Raw genomic sequence first — 20,287 nt, forward strand, 5'->3', positions numbered from 1 at the left:
ACTATTACTGAGGCTATGGAGCACTCACAAAAAGGGACCTAGCATGTCTGCCCTCTGAAAGAGGTTCACTTTTAAGACAGGAGTTGTAGGCACTCAGGAGTGCCCTGTTTGAGGTTTGGGTGAGAGGCTGTACTAGTATGCACAAAGCTTCTAGCTCCATCACTGCCAAATAAACAAAAATCAAAAAGGAGAAAGAAAAGGCTGCTATTGTCCTTTGTGCCCTTACCTGGGCTGTGCTCTTCTGCTATGGTTTCTGAATGCATCATAAGCCTCTGGGCTCAGTGCCACTTAACAGAAATATAGTGTGAAAATTAGGTTAGATTAATCTTAATCATTATTAAGTGATAGTCTATCCAAAAGTATCATTTCACTGTGTAATTAAAATATAATAATTAGTAATGAAGTATTTTACCTTTTGTGCTCGGTATTATAAATTTCATATCATTTTACCATTAGAACATATCACAGGCAGGCCTAAGCATACTGTACTTAACATAACTAGATTTATTATTTTATGTAGTACGTTTCTAGGTCTTTGTTATTATTATCTGATATGTTTATCAAAATATTGATTGATTATCCTAATAATTTACCTCAAACATCATTTTCAAAATTACATCTTGTTATTCTAATGTTTTAATAATTTCTTAATCCCCTATAACCCAAGACTTATATTTGTTTATGCCTACCATTGTGTATACAGTAGAAATCCCTATCTGCAAATGGGAAATTAGACTGCAAGGCATATTAGCAATGTATTTATATGTACATTAATTAGCATCGAGCTCTAAAATGTCTTCCTAAAAGTAGGGTGTGGAAACTTATCAACTTTGGTACATAGACAAGACTGGACTTTCCCCCGCGCCCCCTTTGTTCATTTTAAGTTTAACAAGCAAGTAAGTGGCTTCTGACAAAGTGTTGCTATAATCAAGTTGTTGATATCTTGAAAAGGAAGCTTTCACAATGCAGTTTAGATTTATTTGTAAAGAATTACTGTCCTTGAGAGATACACAATTTTAAACTTCATACAGCCTGTATTGTCTCATATTTTGACTCCTTTTGAATGTCTTTCTCAAATGTAACAGTTTTTGGATGTGGGTTGTGAGGGTCCAGCATTCCAGATAGCAAACATTTTAGATATTTTCCCTGTTAAAAGTCTTAATTGTGGCAGGTTATTCTCCAAGTAGGACATAGAGCTATCTTGTAATATTACTCTGACTGTGTTGCCTATGTTTGTGCCAATTCAGGTTGATATCCTTCCCCATCTGCTAAGCTGTAGTGTTCATGGCTGTGTCTTGACTAAAACTAGTTGCCCTATGAAAGCATTTCAAACATGAAATTGTTGACTATATCAGATTATTCCAAAGCAAACATAAATTTCTTACACTAGTAAGATGTCAATAGCATATTGGGGAAAAGTAAATTTGGAGAACAGTATGTAAAAATAGATTTCTGTATTGAGGGACTTCTTGTGCTATCAAGAGTTGAAGGACATAAAGAATATCATCATTTTCCAGTTTATTCAACCATTGAACCATTTTATTTAATTTTCAATATTCATGAATTGTGTTTCCTAAATAGTATATACAGCTTCAGAGAGTCTATGCTATGTGGAACACAGACTTGAGCTATGCCTGTGGGGCACCAGCACTGCTGACAGTAATGGTGGCACTACTAAAATGTAAAACTGCATATGGAAGAGAATTGGGTGAGACCAGATAAAATTGAATTTCATTTGTTCAGAAGTCCACAAAAACATGAGCAGCAGTGTTGAGAAGCCAGTTGCAGTCATTCATTTATTCTACATATATTTAATGAACAGACTGTGCAGGATAGACATTGTCGCGATCGCCTAACTTGCCAGCAAGAAAGACGCGCCACAACAGGATCCTTCTGCAGACGTTTTTTAAACGGGTTTTATTGCTGAAGCGAAAGACCCCGAGCCTGAAAACTGGTGCTGCTTAAATAGGCCTAAGAGGAATGTGTCACTCTATGATTGGTGCTCACTATATACCCTCATTTGCATGCTCCGGGCTTGAGCTGTGACTCATCATCTGTGCTGTTTGAGCATGTGCACAACAGTTGTCAGTTAGTTGTCAGTTAGTTGGCCGACGCCCTTCGGGCTCAGGTGCCATCTTATAATGGTGAATGTGGCTTCCCACAAGACATATACCAGGCTTTTGTTTGATGGGTAATATTATAAAATACCAAGAACCAGAAATTCTACATTGTAGCAAATAGAGTAAAAGTACAGAAATATTTTATTCCCTGTATAACTGCTTATACATGCTTTATTTTTTGTTTGTTTTATTGGATATTTTATTTATTTACATTTCAAATTTTCCAGTTTCCCCTCTGCAAACCCCCTATCCCATCCCCCCTTACCCTGCTTCTTTGAGGATGCTCCCCCACCCATCTACCCACCCACTCCCACCTCACTGCCCTAACATTCCTCTACACTGGGGCATCAAGCCTACACAGGACCAAGGGCCTCCCCTCTTATTGATTCCAGATAAGGCCCCTTCAGCTCCTTCAGTCCTTCCCCTAACTCCTCCATTAGGGTCCCTGTGCTCAGTCCAATGGTTGGCTATGAGCCTCCACATCTGTGTTGGTCAGGGTCTAGCAGAGCCTCTCAGAAAACAGCTGTATCAGGCTCCTGTCAGCAAGCACTTCTTGGCATCCACAATAGTGTCTGGGTTTGGTGTCTGCATGTGGGATGGATCCCCAGGTGGTACAGTCTCTGGATGGCCTTTCCTTCAGTCTCTGCTTCACTCTTTGTTCCTGTATTTCCTTTAGACAGGAGCAATTCTGGGTTAAAATTTTGGAGATGGGTGGGTGGCCCCATCCCTCAACTGGGGTTGGGGGGGGGCATGCCTAACATCTGGATATGGTCTCAACAGGTTCTCCCTCCCCTTTGTGGTGTATTTAAGCTAATGTCATCCCTGTGGGGTCCTGGGAGGCTCTTGCTTTCCTGGCATCTGGGACTTTCTGGTTGCTACCCCTAGTTCCCCATCCCCCATTGCTACACACTTCTGTTCAATTTCCTGACCCTCTGTACATCTCCCATGTCTGATTTTTCCCTCCCCCTCTTCTCTTCCTCCCAAGTCCCTCCCACCCTCTACTTCCCTTGATTATTTTGTTCCCCCTTCTAAGTAGGACTGAAGCATAAATTCATTGACCTTCCTTCCTCTTGAGCTACATGTGGTCCGTGAGTTGTGTTGTGCCTCGTATCCTCTCATCAGTGAGCACATACCGTGTATGTTTAATGTAGTTTTGCTCCATGGCTGGTTGGATATATGTGTACAGAGAGCACAGATGCTAAGGTCCAACTGTATTATCCAGAATTTAAAAGTCTGAGGTAGATTTGTACATTTAAACCTCAATACATCTCTCAAAATCTTTTAACTAAAAAGCAAGCTTTAGGATGAATATAAAAGGTGCCACAAATGTTTAAAGTATAGGAATTACATATGTGTGTGTATGTGTGTATGTATTCATTCCCTGGGCATATAAACATCTTGGTTTAGGGGGAAAGATTTAGAAGTAGAAAAGCAATATTACTGTTTTCTAGAAAAAGTCTAGGACTGGTGACTCAAAATGAATTTTAGCCAATTTGAAATATATAGATGAACTTAGTCCTTATGGAGAAAGTTATTGGTTTTATTGAAGCAGAATCTTTGTATGCTATACAAGCTGGCATCCAAATCCTGTTTGAGTCTCTTGAGTGTCAGTATTACAAGATCTGACAGACTTGATTCTTTATTTCTATAAATAATCTGAAAACTATTTCATGCTAAAACTGAATGTATAACATATATAACGTGTGTTCTGTGTACATATACATGCAATGTGGGACATAGTCTTTAACCTGTCCCCTTTAGTAAGTTTTTGGTACCATAAGGATACACATTCCAGAGTTGATATTTATGTGGGTTCTTGGGATTGAACTTGTGTCCTCGTGTTTGTTGAACAAGTATTTTACTGACTGTGGTGGTCTGATTAAGAATGAATTTTATAGGCTCATATATTTGAATGCTTAGTCACCAGGGGATGGCACTATTTGAAACGATCAGAAGAGGCAGAGGCTCAGTTTTGTTAGAAGGAGTGGACTAAAAGAAAAAAAGAAAAAAAAAACTTAAAAAAGGGGGAAAAAAAAAAAAGAGAGAGAGAAGAAGGAGTGGACTTTGAAGTTTCAAAAGCCTAGTCCAAGACCAGAGTCTCTTTTTCTTTTGTCTATGGATCAGGATGTAGCTCTCAGCTACTGCTCTAGTATCTGTGTGCACACTGCTATGCTCCCTGCCATGATGATAATGGACCAAACTTCTGAAACTGTAAACAAGGCCCCAATTAAATGATTTCTTTTATAATATTTGCCTTAGTCACGGTGTCTCTTCACCGCAAAAGACCAGTGACTAAGACACTGGCTGAATGATCTAATTCTAAGTCCTTCACATTCTGCTTTTCTACAATGATGAAAAGATTAGTGGATTTCAAAATGGGTTTTTATTATAATGTCTTATGAGGATAACTAATATACATGATATTTATAATAGTGTGTGAATAAATGTTAAAATACAAGTCAAAAAAAAAAGAGTTGAAAGTGCTATGAGATGATAATACAGCATCAAAATAATTAAAATAAAGCTTGTGCAGATGCTGGCGAGGATGTGGAGAAAGAGGAACACTCCTCCATTGCTGGTGGGCTTGCAAGTTTGTACAACCACTCTGGAAATCAGTCTGGTGGTTCCTCAAAAAATTGGACATAGTACTATTACCTGAGGACCCAGCTATACCATTCCTGAGCATATACCCAGAAGATGCTCCAACATGTAATAAGGACACCTACTCCACTATGTTCATAGCAGCCTTATTTATAATAACCAGAAGCTGGAAACAACCCAGATGTCCTTCAACAGAGAATGAATACAGAAAATGTGGTACATTTACACTGTGGAATACTACTCAGATACTTCATGAAATTCGCAGGCAAATGGATGGATCTAAAAAACATCATCCTGAGTGAGGTAACTCAGTTACAAAAGAACACACACGGTATGTGCTCACTGATAAGTGGATATTAGGCACAATACAACTCACGGACCACATGTAGCTCAAGAGGAAAGGAAGATCAACGAAGGGCCCGGTTTGCTCAGTGGGTAGAGCATAAAACTCTTAATCTCAGGATCGTGGGTTCAGGCCTCACGTTGGGCGCCAGTTCTTCCAGCTCCTGGAACCAACGGTCACAGTGTCCTCTTTTCCCATAAACATTCTTACTGTTATGACCACGAATGTTCTCTCAGGATTGTTTGTGTAAGCTAGAAAACATCCACAAGGCCATGGCTGAGGCCATGGCTCCCGGCAATTCCTAAATAACTTTACAGGCCATTAACAGCCTTTGCATAGCATTATGTTGTGTTAGATCTTGTAAATCGTCTAAAGGTGATTTAAAATGCAGTGGAAAGAGGTTAGAAGGATAGCTTAATGATTAAGTGCACTTACTGCTCTTGCAGAGGATGCAAGCCAGTTTCCAGCACCCACATAGTGTCTCACATAACATTCATAGCTCTAGTTCCAGAGGACCTGAGACTTTGATCTGTTCTGTAGGTACTAAGTTTACATATGTCAGTCACACATAACATGCATACAGGCAAAACAGACTCACTCAAAATACATAGGAAATGTGAATGGCTTATATGTAGATACAACAATTTTCTTCTATTTTGGAGGAGACTAGAGCATTTGTCAATTCTAGTGTTTGAAGGGATGGTCTAGAAATCAGTCCACCAAGGACACTGAGAAGCAACTCCATTCCAGAATAGGTTGATAATGACTACTCTCTTGTTTTTCTCCACCAAGTGTCAGATAGTTTGTAATGCATTTGTCTTTGTGTACCTATTTGCTTTATGGTAGGTATTCTAAGAGCCATAAGGCTATGCTTTTAATTTTATTATATATTATTTATTATGTGTGTTGGGGGTGGCATAAATGTACCACAGGTGGATGGAAGTTAGAGAATAACTTGTATCATATGGGCCCTGGAGATGGAACTCAGATCATCAGGCTTGTCAGCAGTTTCCTTTACTTGCTGAATTGTTTCAACAGCCTGGTTTATATAATTTAAATGTTTTCTTCTATTTGTTAATATAACAGTTATTTCCCCAAATTATTCTCCAAAATGGCTGTACCAATTATACTCTGAACAGCTTATGAGAATAACATGTTTTTTTTTTTTCTTCCTTTCTTGGTCTTGGCTATTCTAAAGATATTGAAACTAACTAAAAGCAGATGTCAGAAGTAGGGTGTAAAAGTAACTTGTATTCGTCTGTTGTAATTGCTCGCTCTGAGGATTGCATTTAACCTAGGCCTAACCCTGGAAGCCTCTGTACAGTCTTACCCAGGCCTAGAATGTTTTCAGCCTCTGAGACTTGGTGCCGAATAAGCTCACCCTTTCTAGTTCTTTCTGATTCAACTCAGCTGTTCTGACTCAAAACTCTTCTCCAAGCTGACTGATTCAATCTTGCTTCTCTGCCTGTCTTGAATTGCTTTGCCTGACCTCAAACTAATTCTAGCAATCTGTTCTAATCTGGCTCCTTCTCATTCTCTCTGGCTTGTTCTATCTTTACCTGTGTCTAAGTTGTTCTCTCTCTCTGCAACCTGTCTCTCTATAACTGTCCCAACAAAACTGCCTATTCCTTCCTCCTTTCTTTTCTGTGGTGCTCTCTTAAGTAGAATCTTTTTTCCTGTCTGCTCTCTTGAGAGTTGGGCATATCCTATCTGTCAGATCTTTCTCTGAATTGTCACTTTGTCTGCAACTCAACTAGACATCACTTTGAAACTTGGGTGCTTCCTTCTACAAACTAACTTTACTTTTATTGTTTGGATTAAATGTGTGTATTAAGGGCATGTCTGTATTCCAGCCAGAGGGATTAATAGAGGTGTGTGCTAAGTGCCGAGCCACACCACAACTAGAAACAGGTATTTTCAGTAAATAACATAATCTCGGGGCTCACAGTGTGATCAAATAGCCACAACATTAGTTTCCCCCATAGACCAAGCAAGAAATCACTCCATACTGTGGACCTTTTGAGTGTCTCCTGACACTATCCACCTGCAGATAGCTCAGATCTCGGACTGAGGCTTTGGGTCCCAGGACTGTATCATGCCTTGTAAGCCCCAGATTATTTTACCCTTTTTTTTCTGCTTAATCACCTATAAATCAGGGTTCTTAAATCCCACTGTTAGGGTTTACTTGCTTTGCCTCAATAGCTCATAGAACTCAAAGACATAAATTTATTATTTAGTTAAGAAGGATATTACAAAGGCTTCAGTTTGAGAGATGCGTAAGCCAAGGAACATGGAACTTCTGTGACTTCCCCTGACATCCTCCTGGGTCTTCCCTGTGTTCAGCAATATAGAAACTTTTAAAACATGTTTTGGGGGTTTGGGGTTGTTTTTGTTTTTTTGTTTTTTTTTTAATAGATAGTTTCTCTGTGTATATCAGAGTTGTCCTGTAACCAGGCTGGCCTCAAACTCAGAGATCCACCTGTCTCTGCCTCCCAAGTGCTGGGATTAAAGTAATGAACCAGCCAGGCGTGGTGGCTCACGCCTTTAATCCCAGCACTTGGGAGGCAGAGGCAGGCAGATTTCTGAATTTGAGGCCAGCCTGGTCTACAAAGTGAGTTCCAGGACAGCCAGGGCTACACAGAGAAACCCTGTCTCGAAAAACAAAACAAACAGACAAAGTCATGAGCCACTGCACATGGCACTGCTTTGGGGTTTTTATAGAGACGTCATTTCATGGGCATGATTAAAGTTGGGATAGCCACACAGTAATAAGATTGTGCAGAAAAAGTCAGATCTACTTCTCAAAGACTGGAAAGGGAGACCTAGCAAAAGTCTGTCCTCAAGATTAGGGAGGAGAATCCTTAGTGGGAGTCTTACTATATATCAGACAGGGGGTCGGAGAATTTATAACCACCTTCAAGGAAAAAAGATAAGGGAAGATTAATTTTGTGACCTGTCTTGTGGAAGAGAAAAACCTGGTTTCTATGGCCTGCCTCTGGAAGGGAACTGTGAGCCAAGAAACATGGGTGAAAGCCAAATGAGTATTTCATAGACTATCATGTAAATACACAACTTGCTTTCTTAGATTTTTTTTTTCTTTCTGGAAGAAAATAAGTATTTGTTTTTCTGGTTGCTAGCAAGATTAATAGTTCTAGCTGTAGTATTTGTTTTTCTGGTTGCTAGCAAGATTAATAGTTCTAGCTGTTTTTCTTGCTATCTTAACTTAAGTGATGTCACAATGTTTAGATAAATGGTAAAGCGGAACAACAAAGGAATCCTGATATCTGAGCCTTTAGGCTGTTTCTTTCAAAAGGTTGTCTGTACCTGTGGAGACCTTAAGTCTTCTGTTTATCCAGTCAGCAACAGTCAGCCTTTATACTTCTGTAATGTTTGTAGTCAAGACATCTTCCTTCCTGAATGTCTTTATAAAAAACGCATGATCTTCAGCAGACCACACAAGTCCAGATATAGAATATACATGACAGAGACTGACACACAAGACATTCTGCAGAGCTTTACTGGATTAGAAGGATTAGGAGTAAATAAATTGAGCTTGCTGACGAAAGGTCAACTATTAATTCAGACTTGATCATGAAGAAAAGGAATAAAATTTTTCTATTTTGATTCTTACAAAGTAAACAAACTTCAGCTTAATGTCATGAAACATCTGCCTCATTTGGTCTCATTCTCCTATCAGAACATCTGTGTAAAGGCATATAGAATGCATTTGCTATGGTTCTCAAATGAACCACCTAAGGAACATGCAAGTGTTAGCTGCAGTCACTGTCTCCTCATACCTATTCTCTTCTCTAAAGAGGTTCAGGAGATTTCTGTGTGGTGTTCACATCATGCTTGTGTCTTCATCTTTGTGTCACTACCTGTGTTCCTAGCATAAAATACAGCATTATGTGATGCTAAAATCAAGTAGCCCGATTTTTGAAACCATGCTCCACTGCTTATTTGAATATGAAACTATGCATACTGCTCAGTTGTGCTGCCTCAGTTCCTCAGAGTAAGAAGAATAAAAATCACTGCTTTTCAGAGATTGGTAGGGTTTACGATTTCTCAGTACACTGTATTACCAGGCTTAATCTGCAGCCTTGTTCTCTGACTTTGGTTGATTACACCTCCTTGATCTTCCTTTGTGTAGGAATCCTGTGTGTGTGTGTGTGTGTGTGTGTTTGTGTGTGTGTGTGTGTGTGTGTGTGTGTGTGTGTGTGTGTGTGTGTGTGTGTGTGTTAGTTATGTAGTGGATGTTTAGGGGTACCATTCATGCACATTGAGGCCAGAGCAAATTATCTAGTGTATTCCTTGTTGTTTTCTGCCTTACTCTCTTGAGATAGGGTCAGGAGAACCCTACCTGGCTGTTTTGGATAGACTACTAGCTAACTAGCCAGCTGGCTCTAAGAATCTGCCTATCTCTGCCTCTCTTGATCCTGTCTCCACCTCCTGTGTACTAGGAAGACAGGTGTGTGCCACCACACCCATCTAATTGATGACTTTAATCTCCTTCTAATATGTAGCATTTATTTGGTTCAGATATTGTCTTGTTGCTAATAGGATGGTATTGATTTATAGGTTGTTGAGAGGTTATTTTATAATTCCCCAATATGTGATCATTTCTATTTTTTGTTACTTCTTTCTGCCTTTGCACATGAGTACTGAATGTTCTCTGTATGATTTTAATTGTATTTTTCAGCCTTGTCTGATTCTTATAAATATTTGATGTCTGCCTTAAAGAATGCATATTCTATAATTTTGGATTATGTTCTCAGTATGCACACTGTAGGTGACATTTCTTAACACATCTTTTTGTTGGAAAGAGATTTGCACTAACATTTCACAACATGAGTGTGACTTCATCTTCCACTGTTATTTTCACCTTTAAGTTTTCTTTTATTGAAAAATAATTGTGTTTGTGATGAGGTTTTGCTACGTTTGCATACTGTGAGATGACCAGATCAAGGCTAGTTAGCCTGCTCGTCATATAAAATATTTCTTCTCAGCTAGAACATTTAAAATCTTTTCTTAGTTTTTGGAAATGTATAATATATTTTTACAATGATTGTTACTTGTGCTGTGTAATCTGTGACTGCAATTCAGTCATTTTGTATAACTGAAACTTTGTACAGTTCTCCAGCTCCCAGCCTCTAGTACCCACCATTTTATTCTTTGTTTTTGTGAATTTTAACATTTTGGTTCCCTGTAGAAGTTGGATTATACATTAGTCTTTCTATTTATGGTTCATTTTTTCCTTGCACATTCTGATACTATGTTGTATGTTGTTTTTCTTTCAGCAGTGTTTGTCTCAATTACTTAACCCACCAGCAGCAGTTCATGGTATAATTAGTCAGTGCAATTTCTGTAGTCTGTATTCTTAAGATAGTGGAACCCAAACTTGATCATTTTCTCTTAAAATAGATATAGAATACATTGAGTATATACAACAAGAAAACTTACTTCAAATTTTAGGTTTACTTAATGGTCCTGAATAGAAAATTGAAGAGAAATTATATGGATAGTGAATGATCTTATCTCTTACTCAAAACATTAACTGCTTTGGAGCATAGAGAATTATTTCTTGTCTTAACTTCCATAATATTACTGATGAGATACCTGTTTTATTTCACAGTATGAGATACATTGTATAATCTGTGTCCTTGATAAGATTAGTCATATATTAAAGATAAAGTGGTAGAGTCATTTACTTTTTATTTCTAATTACATTTTATTTATTTGTGTGTGCACTTGGACATGCTATAATGAGCATGTGAAGATGAAGGACAACTTGTAGGAGTTGGTTCTCTCTACTGTGAATCCAGAGAGCCATTTTGTAGACAAGCACCTTCACCCACTGAGCCATTTTGCCATGTCTTTTCTATTCTTGTATCTCTGCACTTAACAAAGGCATTCATTGGATAATTGCAATCACTAATAAATTTTTTCAGGAGCTAACTACAGCATAGTACAATGTTAAGAACAAAGATTGTGAATACTTTTAAATCTTGTACAGTGTGTATGATTTGTTTTCTCTTCTTGACATTTAAAGCTATTTTTTGTTTTAAAAAATACATTATGTCAAGAACTCTCTAATAAGTAAAGTTTGGCATTCAGAATAACTCAAGTTCTTTTCTCCTTCAGCTTCCAGCTGATCTTACCAAGATGCACCTCACAGACAACCCTCATCCACAGGTGACTCATGTGTCTTCTAGTCAGTCTGGCTGTAGCATTGCCAGTGACTCTGGGAGCAGCAGTTTATCCGATATCTATCAGGTAATACCTTAAGCTGGGTACTGTGCATATGGACTTTTTGATTCTGCAAAATACCCTCTGCTTATCCTCTAGATCCAGCAACCTTTCATAGGAGTTTCCTAAGGCCATCAGAGAGCACAGATGTTTACATTAAAATTCATAATAGTAGGAAAGGTACAGTTATAAAGTAGCAATGAAAATTTTATGGTTGGGGTCAAAATAATAAAGGGTCACAGCATTAGGAAGGTTGAGAACCACTGCTCTAGAAGATCGTGTATCTTTTAATTTACTTGTGAAACTCAAGTGTAAGATTTTTAGCAAAGTATGCTTAATATGTTGTCACATTTGTCAGCCTGATTATTTCTTTTATCCAGTTGATTCCATATGATAGAATGCTTGCCCTAGTTAAGGGAAAAGTTTGTGGGTTTTGTTTTTGTGAAACAGAATGTTTCCCTGTAACCTAGGCTAACTTGAAATTTTCAATCTTCCTACCTCAGCCTCCTGAGAGTTGGGTTACAGGCTCATGCCTGGGTTCAAAGAAGGTTTTTGAAACAACAGCTTACACTTGTGAAAGGACTGATTTTTTTTTTTTTTAATTATAATTGTAAAAGTTGTCTATAAGTAAAATTTATGAAGAAAGGCAGGGTTGCATTTGTATTGTGAAACTTGTCCTGTGTGACCTTAGTGAAATAGAAAGTTAAATAGGGAGTGTACTTATAGACTCTTCCATTTTTAAAGCTTTACAGAAAATTCCCGAACTAAATAAGCTGTTTTTTTTCCCCCCAAGTGATTCTTATAATAAAAAGAGGGTTCTGGGAATCGTTACAAAGTAAGAGAATTTTTGCACATCCTACTAGATTAAATTCAAATTTGGCTTGGGCTAGTACTGATTTGTTAGGTCTTCACGGTAGAGTGTGATCTTGTCTTAGTGTAGGGTGTCTAAGGCAGTTTCCTAGATGTAAGGCCTTTTGACCTGAAGCCCAGTGGTAGTAAATAACTGGAGATGCAATATTAATGGTTGGTTTAGTTAAGAATTCAGATACTACTGTCTGGTTTATGTGTCATCTTGACACAGGTTGGAGTTATCACAGAGAAAGGAGCTTCAGTTGGAGAAGTGCCTCCATGAGATCCAACTGTGGAGAATTTTCTCAGTTACTGATCAAGGAGGGGGACCCATTGTGGGTAGTACCATCTCTGGGCTGGTAGTCTTGGGTTCTGTAAGAAAGCAAGCTGCGCAAGACAGGGGAAGAAAGCCATTAAGTAACATCTCTCCATGGCCTCTGCATCAGCTCCTGCTTCCTGCCCTGTGTGAGTTCCAATCCTGACTTCCTTTGGTGATGAACATCAGCGTGAAAGTATAAGCTGAATAAACCCTTTCCTCCCCAATTTGCTTCTTGGTCATGATGTTTGTGCAGGAATAGAAACCCTGACTAAGACAGATACATTTTGTGTTACTGGGCTGACTAGTAGATATTTAATGTAAGCTACATGTCTAATTTAAGCTTTTCAGTAGTCATCTAAAAGGAAACATAAAATCAACTTTAGTGATAGATTTTATTTAACATGGAATATCTAAATATTATTTTGTCATTTAAGTAATATTTCAATATTGTGCTGAGTTTCGTTGCACATACTTAGTTTAGATTTTTTTTTTCATACTTAGTTTAGATTTACAGCCCATCTCAGTTCTGATGTCACACTTTAATGCATGCATACACACACACACACACACACACATGCAAAAAACTTCCTGTTTGCCTTTTTATAATATTTATAACCAAAGAATTTATCCTTTCTCTTCTGTAGAAATACTGTAAGGAATTTAACAAAGAAAGTCAAAACAATACAGTAACTCTTAGTTACCTGCTCCATATCTTTAGTCATTGATGGGGTTAGTATATTTTGCCTCTCAAAAAGGAAGTACATTATGGAAGAACTATATATGTTGTTGCATCTAAAACTCTGTTAGAGCTGTGGTTTCTCTGCTTCTGTGTTGTTTCACAAAGGAATACTGAAGAAGGCTAATTCTAAAACAATCAAATGGAATGTTGTAGCTGTACTTTTCTCTCAATACTTGGGAATGTATGCCTTGCTAAGAGAAACAGTAAGCAAAGATATGTTTCTGACAAACTATAGGCACCTGATTTCACTGGGATATTCTATTTCTAAGATAGATATGAATGCCTTTTTTAGGCAAGAAGCAAAGCCCTGATAGTTGTAACAGAAAGAATGCAGGGGTGGTGAAAATATTATTTATTCAAGTCAGTGCATCGCTGTGTACTCAAGGATGGGTTGTATACAACTGGTACCTCTTCCAAGATGCTGGAAGAATGCCTGAGATCCTGCACTGATTGTAGCTTGCTTGCCTCTTAGTGTTAGTTGCAAGTCTTGTATTGCCAGATCATGTCCCTCTATGTGACTACCCTGCTTGCAGACTTCCATGCATCAATAGCAGTCTGCAGTTTTGTTGCCTTTTAGCTATTTTCTTTATAATTAGTCGAAATATAGGTAGACATCTTACTGGCTAACCATATTACAGAGTATTGAAGAACATACTTCATAATTCAGTTCCATGTGATCAGTTCAGCTTCCTATATCACTAATCATGTGCCTATGTTTCATGGTCATTAGTGATTGTTTACATATAACAAAGTTTACCCTCTTTAATATGAGAAATTAGCATAGGATATGAAAGCATTTTAGGCTTGTTTGTATTCATTTCCTCTCCTGATCCCCATCCTTACAAAAACCAATCTGTGTTCTTCCTTTACTGTTTAGCATCTCCAAAATGTTGTGTTAAATAGAATCTTTATAACTAAAAAAAGGGGGGGGTGCTTTGAAATTTGTAAATTACACAGTAAGATAGTGGTAAGTTTTAGTAAATTTACAGAATAAACAAGTAAAAAGATATAGACATTGAAATTCTAGAAACAACAGTTACTCAAAAATTTAAAGCAGAAGAAAATTGTGGTAGTGCTAAACCCAAAATGCAGAAGTGTAAGATAAAGAAAGATCTATTAAGAGAGGCCAGTTAAGGTAGAAATTATCAGACCCTTACTCAGCTAACTTTTAAGGCAATTGCCTAGAAATAGAAACATATCTTGAGGGCTGGTGAGATGGCTCAGTGGGTAAGAGCACCCGACTGCTCTTCCAAAGGTCCGGAGTTCAAATCCCAGCAACCACATGGTGGCTCATAGCCATCCGTAACAAGATCTGACGCCCTCTTCTGGAGTATCTGAGGACAGCTACAGTGTACTTACATATAATAAATAAATAAATAAATAAATCTTTAAAAGAAACATATCTTGACAAAAGCAGCTTAGAGGAAAGGGTATGTTTGCTTACAATTCCAGTTTTGCAGCGCAGCATTGTGGAGAAGTCAATGCAGCAGGAACTTGAAACAACTAGTCAAATTTCATCTCTAGTCAAGAGCAAAGAACAATGAGTTAACAGATGCATGTGTGTGCTGGACTTCTTTCTCTACCCTTAACACAGTCAGAATTCTGGTCAGGTCTTCTCACTTCAGCAGAATCAAGATAGCCCTCTGGAGACATTCTCATAGGTCAACCTGATATGGATAGTCCCGCAGTGAAACTCTTTTCCCAAATAATTCTAGATTATATCAAGTTGGTGATTAATGTATGTGACGTGCCATAAAACAAAGCAAAATAGGCCAACAAAGATAAAAGTAGAGGGTATTCTTATATGTTATGCCTTAAATGGAATAAACTTAACAATAATTTTAAAATGTGTGTGGAACAATTAAAGGAACATCTACTAAAAGATAAACTAGAACAGAATAATAAAGTAGACCTCAAAAAATTATAAGATTTTAATAAGAATCCATGTGTAGCATAAGAAATATTTAGAAAATATTTTGTGCGTGCCTGCGTGTGCATGCCTGAGCATGTGTGTGTATAAAAGAGCTTAGGGAATAAAACAGAGGTAAGAAAGGTTAAACATTAGTACTGGTGCCAGGACTACCTTTAGAGGGATACTTGTTAAAACTATGAATATACTATTTTGTCAGACATGAATATTGCTGATAACTGAACCAACAACTGTTAAATTGTGTGGTTGTAAATATTCCAGGTTTTGAAGGCTTTTAGATGTGAACACTTAGCACTTAACTATACAGAGTCTTGTGAAATGATGCAAGTATTTTACTTTGGAGAGTTGGGTTTAGTACTATGCTAGAAGCACTGTGTAGCCAAGTATGAGGCTATACTCTTAGGCACTGCTGCCTTTTGAATTTTTTTTTTTATTTTGGTTTAAAAACAAAAGCCTTAAAGAAACAAAAAGGCTTAAAGAAACAAAAACATTTCCCACTGTTTAAAAAGAAGATTACAAGTAAGGTTCCAGGGTGAATGTTTTTATCAGATTATCTTAACTTTTAGCTCAATATATCCATTAAAATGCTAGAATGTTCTTAGAGTGTTTATATATCTTTCAAGAATGTACAGGAGAATATGCAGTACTTCTTTCTAGATCCTTTTTTCTATTAACTTTAGTCTTATTTAACAGCTAATTGTAAAGCAATAGCTCTTGAACAAAAACATTTGTCCTTTTAAAAAATTTTTTGATTTGTTTAAAAAACAAAATGTGTCCCTATGTATGGGTTGTGTACTTGAATGTAGTGCACCTGGAAGCCAGAAATAGGCATTACATTAGATCCCCTTGATCTTGACTTACTGGTTGTTCCAAGCAACTTAGGTGCTGGGAACCAAATTCAAGTCCTCTGGAAGAGTAATATGTGTATGCTCTTAACTATAGTGCTGTCTCTCTAGGCATTTGTCTTAACTCACTCTTACGTAATCCAAGGCACAAAGCCATTCATCCCCCATCTGCATGGAAAAAGAAACAGACTTGTGAAAAATCCCTTAACTTTCAACTCACGTTACCATGTTACCAGACTTTGGTACCATATCTCTATTAGAGCTTCTTTTTTTTTTCCCCCTTTCCCAATTAGCTTTGTTCTACTAAAGGTTCTTTAGCCACCAGTTTTCTGTTAGGAATATCATCTGTTCAATAGGGCTGTCACTCAGTTTTAGATGTTACTTAAAAATGTAGATTTGCAAAAAGGAGCTGGCGCAAAATTTTCCTTCAGAAAGGGATATGATCAGGAGAGAGGAAGGATTCCCACCCCCATGACCATGGGGTATAAAGGAGCATTATCAAGCCTTAAAATGAAAGAACATTAGACAAGGAAAAAATATATATATATATCAGACCATAGGAAGCATTGTAGAGCCTGTGGAGAAGAGGAGGACTTTTCTTCAGATCCTGAGAAAAGCTGTAATCAGCTATAACTACCGTGCTGTAGAGCATGACTGGGTTCCCGAAAGTGAGGAGGGATGCGAGAGAACCTGTACTTCAAATCCAGAGAGGAGGGGGAAGGATGGGGGCGCTGATTCTTTTAGATTCTCTTTTTAACAGGGTAGACAAGCTTCATACTGAAGCTCGAAGGTAGGCACTAGGCAGAACATAAATGCAGCTTGTAGCTGGGAGAAGTAGAAGAGCTGCACAGCATGCTTCCTTACCAGGTCTGACCAGAGGCTGAGCTGCTCTGAGCTGTGGCCTCGTTTCTGGAAGAGAAAGGCAGCTAGAGAATTTGTGATCTGACAGTGGAGTGCTTGCCTGGTATGTACAAGGTCCTGGGGTTTAATCTGTAGTATTAATCCTAAGAAAAATATACAAATACAAAAAGTTACCCACTACCCACATACTGTGCCATTTAATTTAAACTCTTACTTGAAACAAATTGCAAGAATGTGATGGCTTAAATAGTACTCTTATTAATGAAATTTCAGTGCTTCACTCTTACCAAACTACAAATTCCAAGCCTTTCACTTCCCACTACCATCTGCCATCTGGTTCTGTATTCCATTAGTTTTCTACAGCACTCCAGAGTCTGTACATGCTAGAGACTCATGTCATGGCAGAATACATGCTAGTCCCTCAGCATGCTTTTTCTCAGCTGTGTTTTTGGTGTTTTGTGTGTAATGGTATCTTGTAAGCTTGGCGGTTTGTATTGTGAGAATAAATGTATGCAGATGGGAGTTTATGTTTTTACTGATATTATTTCTTTTGTGTTTGGACACTTAGAAGTAATCTAGAAAAAAGTTCAAGGTGAATAATATTTGAAGTAAATACCTGTATTGGTTTCAAGGAAAATGGCAAACTATCTCTGCTAACTAAAATGTTGGCCTGTAAGGCAGAGGAGAAAAATGGACAGGGCTATCCTGGACTGCAGAATTGTGGAAGATTTCATTGCACAAAATTCTTGTTGGACCAAGAAGACAAAGATGAGCTTAAAAGCTGAATGGTCCCTGAAAAGGGGTCCTGGACATGATAATGCTAAAAGGAAAATCATTGAAAATATGTAGTGCTGGCTTAACACTTAAACCTCAATTTTAAAATGTGGTTTTTATAACAAGTTCGTATAACATTTTCATTAAACGTGTGGCACCTTTTACTGTAGCTTCATGTTTAGTTGCAAACAGGAAAGGGATCTTCTCTGATGGTTTATTTGGTGAAGGCCAACTCATTGTAGAGTCAGCTTGTACTCACCGCATTGTATGTACAAAGTACATGTGACAGGAAAGGAAAACCAAAAGAGGTTTAATCCTTGTCCTACTAGACCCCTGTGTTTAACATACTTATCATAATCTTTTTAATGATCTGTCTAGGGCTGGCTCAGTTTGCTAACTATCCTACAAAAGTGAGTCTCCTACCATCTCTTGATATTGTCATTCTAATCTTGTGATGATTCTGCTCCTTTTAGTCAACCATTGTCCATCTCTTCCATTTGAGTCTTCATATTTACTCTCTTAACCATGCCACTCGCCAGTGTTACCCTGGGCTGGTCTAGAACTCAGGGATTCAGTTTTCGTATGTTGGGATTGTAAGCGTGAGCCACCACATATAGTTAAATTTATTCATCTATTCATTTTACAGTTTATGTAATCCTTAATGAGAGTCCTTATTTTTGCTTTAAAGTACATGGTGGTTACAGAATAGGATAGTGTATCTGAGATACTATCATAGTCCATTCAAGCTGCTGTTTCAAAAAGAAAAAAAAAAAATGCCATGTACCGGATAGCTCACAAACAGTAGAAATTCACTTCTCATGGTTTTAGATGCTGGAAATTCCAAATTACAGTAATGACAAATTTGCTATCCTGTGAAAGACCTCTTTCTGATCTGTAGATGGCACCATCCAGCTATTTCCTCATATGGAAGAAAAGTTAGATGAGCTCCCTTTGGCCTCTTATAGTACTACCCATGAGGGTACTACCCATTCATGGGGATTCTAATAACTTTATGAGTTTTTAGCTGCTCAAAGGCTCCACCTTCCATCACCATCATCTTGAAGCTAAGATTTCTTTCTATTAAGAATTTTTAGCATGTTGGAGAGATGGTTCCGTGTAAGAGCACTTGTGGTTTTGGTTCCTAGCTCCATATAGCAGCTCACAACCATCTGGAACCCCAGTGCCAGGGAATTAGATGTCCTTTTCTGGCCTCTGTGGGCACCAGGCACACATGCAGTTTACTTACAATACATGTAGCCAAAACATTCATATACATATAATAAAAATAGTTAAAATTTTTATGGGCTGGAGAGATAGTGCAATGGTTAAGAGCACTGGCTGCTCTTCCAGAAATCCTGAGTCCAATTTCTAGCACCTACATGGTAGCTCACAGCCATTTGTAATGGTATATGATTCCCTTTTCTGGTGTTCATGAAGACAGAGCACCACTAATATTCATAAATAAATAAATAACTTTTTAAAAACATTTTAGGATCTGGGGGTATGCCTCGGCTAAGGGAACCTTGGGTGGCCCTGTATTTAATGCCTAGTGCTGTTGAAAAGGAAGTGTATGTAGCCCAGTTAGTAGAGTGCTTACCATTGGGTTCAATCTTAGCACTTTATTATCTGAGCATAGGGACACACACCTATAATCCTAAATGGCCAAAGGAAGATCAGAAGTTTAAGGGCATTCTTGGATACAGGTCAAGGCCCATCTGGGCCACATGAAACCCTGTCTCAAGAAGGAAAAGAGGATAATGGTCCAGGCCATAGCAGCAGACTGTTAGCAGCCACCTTTTCTAGTCTTAAAGGCGCTTTTTGTATATTCATTCTGGATTATTAACTACTTAAAGAGGAATCCAAAGGCACTATCAATTGTGCATAAAGCAAGACTGAGTTGTCATCTGAGCCCTAATGTGAATTAACAAAGGCCAGAAGATTAATATGCTGGTCCACAGAGACAATGTGGAAGCAGTTCTGACAGCAGGGAGGCTGTACTTGCAGATAGGGCTCTCTTTCGTGCCTGTCTCTAAGGTCATTTTGTGTCCTATGGCTTACCTGTTTTTCCTCCATTCTTCTCTGTGATCCTGTTGCTGGCACTCTTTCTTTGTCCAGTATGTTGTATTTCTGTTGCTTCTTTGCTCTTTCTGATTCTGCTTCTCTTACTCAAGAGTTCTCCTTCCCATTTCCCTGCCTCTACTCTTCCTGTTCATTTTTAGCTTTGTTCCTATTTTTAACTCTTTGAAACTTGTATTGATGGTCACGTACACACATATTTATACGTCCTACTGCAGCACAAGGAACCTGCCAGTGTCTGCCCCTCATAGAAAAGTGACTTTTCTACCCCTTCTTTATAGATCCTCAGCTACGACTGGGGCCTCGGGAGCAACTCTATAATGGAGTTTTGTTTTTTTTTATACTGACTTAATTTTATTCCAAAGTACTTTTAAATAACCGTGTCATATTATGCTAGATGTTTTAAACTTCCTTGATCTTATATAGGTCTTATGTGGATAACTACAGTTGCTATGAGTTCATGAGTGCAGCATGTTGTATACAAAGGAATTATTTCAGAGCACTTGTCCCCATCTTCAGGCTCTTATGTTCCTTCTGCCTTCTCTTCTGTGATGTTCCCTGAATCTTTGGGCTCAGGAAAGGGG

General features: G+C 38.1%; 1 protein-coding gene across 10 annotated transcripts in view; it reads left to right on the forward strand.

Annotated features, from left to right (window-relative positions):
- Rapgef6 (Rap guanine nucleotide exchange factor 6) overlaps window positions 1-20,287 on the forward strand; it is a 172,188-nt gene that overhangs the window by 70,201 nt on the left and 81,700 nt on the right. For all 10 annotated transcript variants that reach the window (XR_002381016.2, XM_021212287.2, XM_021212288.2 and 7 more), the window contains one exon: window positions 11,206-11,337. Coding sequence is in view for 9 of the 10 variants with exons in the window: in XM_021212287.2 (XP_021067946.1) it covers window positions 11,206-11,337 (132 nt within the window). In the remaining variant the exon portion in view is untranslated. The remainder of the gene's footprint in view (window positions 1-11,205; window positions 11,338-20,287) is intronic.

The sequence above is a fragment of the Mus pahari genome, chromosome 14, assembly GCF_900095145.1.
Source record: "Mus pahari chromosome 14, PAHARI_EIJ_v1.1, whole genome shotgun sequence".
NCBI lineage: Eukaryota > Metazoa > Chordata > Mammalia > Rodentia > Muridae > Mus > Mus pahari.